The sequence below is a fragment of the Piliocolobus tephrosceles genome, unplaced genomic scaffold, assembly GCF_002776525.5.
Source record: "Piliocolobus tephrosceles isolate RC106 unplaced genomic scaffold, ASM277652v3 unscaffolded_13016, whole genome shotgun sequence".
Classification (NCBI taxonomy): Eukaryota; Metazoa; Chordata; class Mammalia; order Primates; family Cercopithecidae; genus Piliocolobus; species Piliocolobus tephrosceles.
Window position 1 is genome coordinate 1 of NW_022294329.1, and position 3,176 is coordinate 3,176.

Genomic DNA, 3,176 nt, shown 5'->3' on the forward strand with positions numbered 1-3,176 from the left:
AACCCCGTCTCTACTAAAAATACAAAAAACTAGCCGGGCGAGGTGGCGGGCGCCTGTAGTCCCAGCTACTTGGGAGGCTGAGGCAGGAGAATGGCGTGAACCCGGGAGGCGGAGCTTGCAGTGAGCTGAGATCCGGGCACTGCACTCCAGCCTGGGCGGCACAGCGAGACTCCGTCTCAAAAAATAAATAAATAAATAAACAAACAAACAAATAAATGAATACAGGACTTGACAAAGCCACTCCATGGCTCCTTCCATCACTTCATCAAAGCTAGACATTCTCTAGCAACAAGGTCTGGTGAACCTGATGCAAAGCATCATTCCCCTCTTTAGAGAACACAGCCTCCACAAGTCCACTGGCTAAGGGGAGGGGGCTGTTCCTTAGCAGCAAGGCTTGGTGCAGTCAGGTGGGGCACAGGGAAGCCTGGAACGTGGCAAGCCCATGCCCAGGACCCCATTAGTTACACGGCCAGGTAACTCGCCATATTAGTTACATGCGGCAATATCCAGGGAGGCCCAGGCACCCCCACCCACCCCGGGGGCTGGCCTCCTCGGTGTTCCTTGTTGCAAAGGGGACTGACACTCCAAGCCATGAGGACTGACCGGTACGTCCCAGGCTGACCTGGCAGGGCCTGCGACCATCTCTCTTAGGGCCAGAGGCCTTTGCTGGGACACCATAGGATTTGTAAGCACTTTTGGTTTTGCTGCGACAACTCACCCAGAACTTGACCAGGAAGAAGGCGTGGGGGGGGCCACGATCATACAGCTCTCGGAGGCCACCCTTTTTCTCGGGGAATTTGTCGTAGATCTGCCGGACATCCACGCTCTCGAGAGGTGGCGCTCCAGGGCTGGGGCAGTGCTGGCTGATGTGCACAAACAGGTGTCTCTGGTACTGAGGAGGGTTGGCCGTGGGTGAGAAGTCGGAGGTGGGGTGGATCTCCAGCCCGTGCTGCCTGAGCCCACCAAATGCCATCACCATCCCCACAGCTCTGGCCAGCTGTTCCACACTGTCCACCCAGCATTGGGCCTGACTCCCGCCCATCGTCCCCACTCCTGTCTCCTGCAGCCCCTGCAGTCCCACCGTCCCCAACTCCCTGCCACACCCAACTCCATCCTCACTGCCTCAGCCTCAGCACAGGCCTCCCGCCCTCACCCCAGCCTCCAACCTCGCCTCTCCAGTTCATCCCTTACGTGGCTCCAGACCTGCTCCTGCCCCTCCCCTGGTCATAGCCCTCCCATAGCTTCCCAGCACCCCCAGAGCAAAGCTCACACACCCTAGGCCTGGTCCTATATAAAGCAGGTGCTCATAAATGTTCAATGGATGGAAGACTGAATTAATGGGAATCCAGAGGTCTGGATTGGTTGGTGTTTTGATTGATGTTTATATGGTGTGGCAGAGACTGCTACATGTTCACAAATCCTGGTTCCTTTACACAGTGTGAAACTACATTTCCCAGGCTGCTTGGCAGTTAGGTGTGTCCACGTGACTAAGTTCTGGCCAATGGGATGTGACCAGGCCTGACAGTTGACACATCCAAGCCAGATTCCTAAAACCTCCTGCACAATCTTGACTCTCTCCCTTCCTCCATCTGCTGGCCAGATGCAGAGACTCCATCAGCAGATTCTGACGCCTTAGAAAATGGCAGAGCCACAAAATGGAAGGAGCCTGGATCCCTAAATCACTTGAGTCCAAGGCTGCTGCTGAACCTACATTGAAATGTTACATGCAACTTATCTGGCATTCAGTCCCTAAGAATTAGGAGCTGTTTCTTCTAACAGTCGGCCCACTCCATCCTAACCCAGGAGAGGCTCAAGCACAGAAATAAGATCTTTTCCAACTTCCTAATATGCATCACAAAGCCTAGTGAACAGTAGAAACTCAAACACATTTGATGAATGAATGAATGATGTCCTGAGGAGTTTTTCTGACCTTCCCAACCTGTCACCCCGTGACCTTCCAGTTCCTTTATGCTAGTAGTTCTCAAAGTACGGTCCCCAGACCAGCTGCGTCAGCGCACCTGGTAGCTTATTAGAAACGCAAATTCTCAAGCCCTGCATCACATCTAGCAAATCAGAAATTCTGGGGATGGGGTCCAGCAATCTCTGTTTTAAGAAGCCCTCCAGATGATTCTGATACATGCTAAAGTTTGAAAACCATGACTTTATACCTTCCCTCCCTATCACCCTCGATATTTCAAAATCCCTCAGTGACTATACCAAAATTTCACTCACCGAATCAACTGCATCCGGCGGTTCCACAAATGCTGAGAACTCTACCAGCTGCAACCGGGCAGTGCCCAGGGCCCGAGCCTGCCAGGCTGGGGGCGATGGGGCAGGTGGGGGCAGGGGTGAGAGGGTTTGGGGGGGCTCGTACCCTAAAGAGACAGAAGAAAGAACAATACAAATTGCTAACATTTACTGAATATATCAGGTACTGTTGTCTCTTGCCTGCCTCCACTTAGAAACTGAAAAAGCTAAATACTCACTTTCCCAGCCTCCCTTGCAGTTAGAAGTGGCCATATGACACAGTCCTAGCCAATGAGACGTTAGGGGAAATCTGCTGGGGGGCTTCTGGGAAGGAGTTTCTTCCTGAATGAAAAAGACAGAACTTTGGGAGGAGAAAGCTTTTGGCCCTGGCCAAGTCCTGCTTGGGACGTTGATATGGTTTGGATATTTGTCCTCTCCAAATCTCATGTTGAAATGTGATCCCCAGCTGGGTGTGGTGATTCATGCCTGTAATCCCAGCACTTTGGGAGGCCAAGGCGGGCGGATCACAAGGTCAGGAGATCGAGACCATCCTGGCTAACACGGTGAAACCCTGTCTCTACTAAAAATACAAAGTATTAGCTGGGCGTGGTGGCATGTGCTTGTAACCCTAGCTACTCAGGAGGCTGAGGCAGGAGAATCACTTGAATCCAGGAGGCAGGGGTTGCAGTGAGCCGAGATTGTGCCACTGCACTCCAGACTGGGGGACAGAGTTGAGACTCCGTCTCAAAAAAAAGTGTAATCCCCAAGGTTGGAGGTGGGGCCTGATGGGAAGTGCCTGGGTCATGGGGGTGGATCCCTCATGAATGTCTTGGTGCCTTTCCCATAGTAACAAGTGAGTTCTCACTCTTTGAGTTGATGTGAGCTGGCTGTTAAAAGAAGTCTGGCTTCACTCGCTTGCTCCCTCTCAC

General features: G+C 52.5%; 1 protein-coding gene across 1 annotated transcript; it reads right to left on the reverse strand.

The window, feature by feature from the left end:
• Positions 1 to 718: 718 nt before the first annotated feature.
• Positions 719 to 2,583, reverse strand: LOC113220784 (transcriptional enhancer factor TEF-4-like; the record flags this gene model as incomplete). Its single annotated transcript, XM_026450118.1, has 3 exons — positions 2,487 to 2,583; positions 2,233 to 2,375; positions 719 to 892 (listed from the first exon to the last, which is right to left on the reverse strand). Coding segments are annotated over exons 1-3 (351 nt in total), but the record flags the coding sequence as incomplete, so codon positions are not given.
• Positions 2,584 to 3,176: the final 593 nt, after the last annotated feature.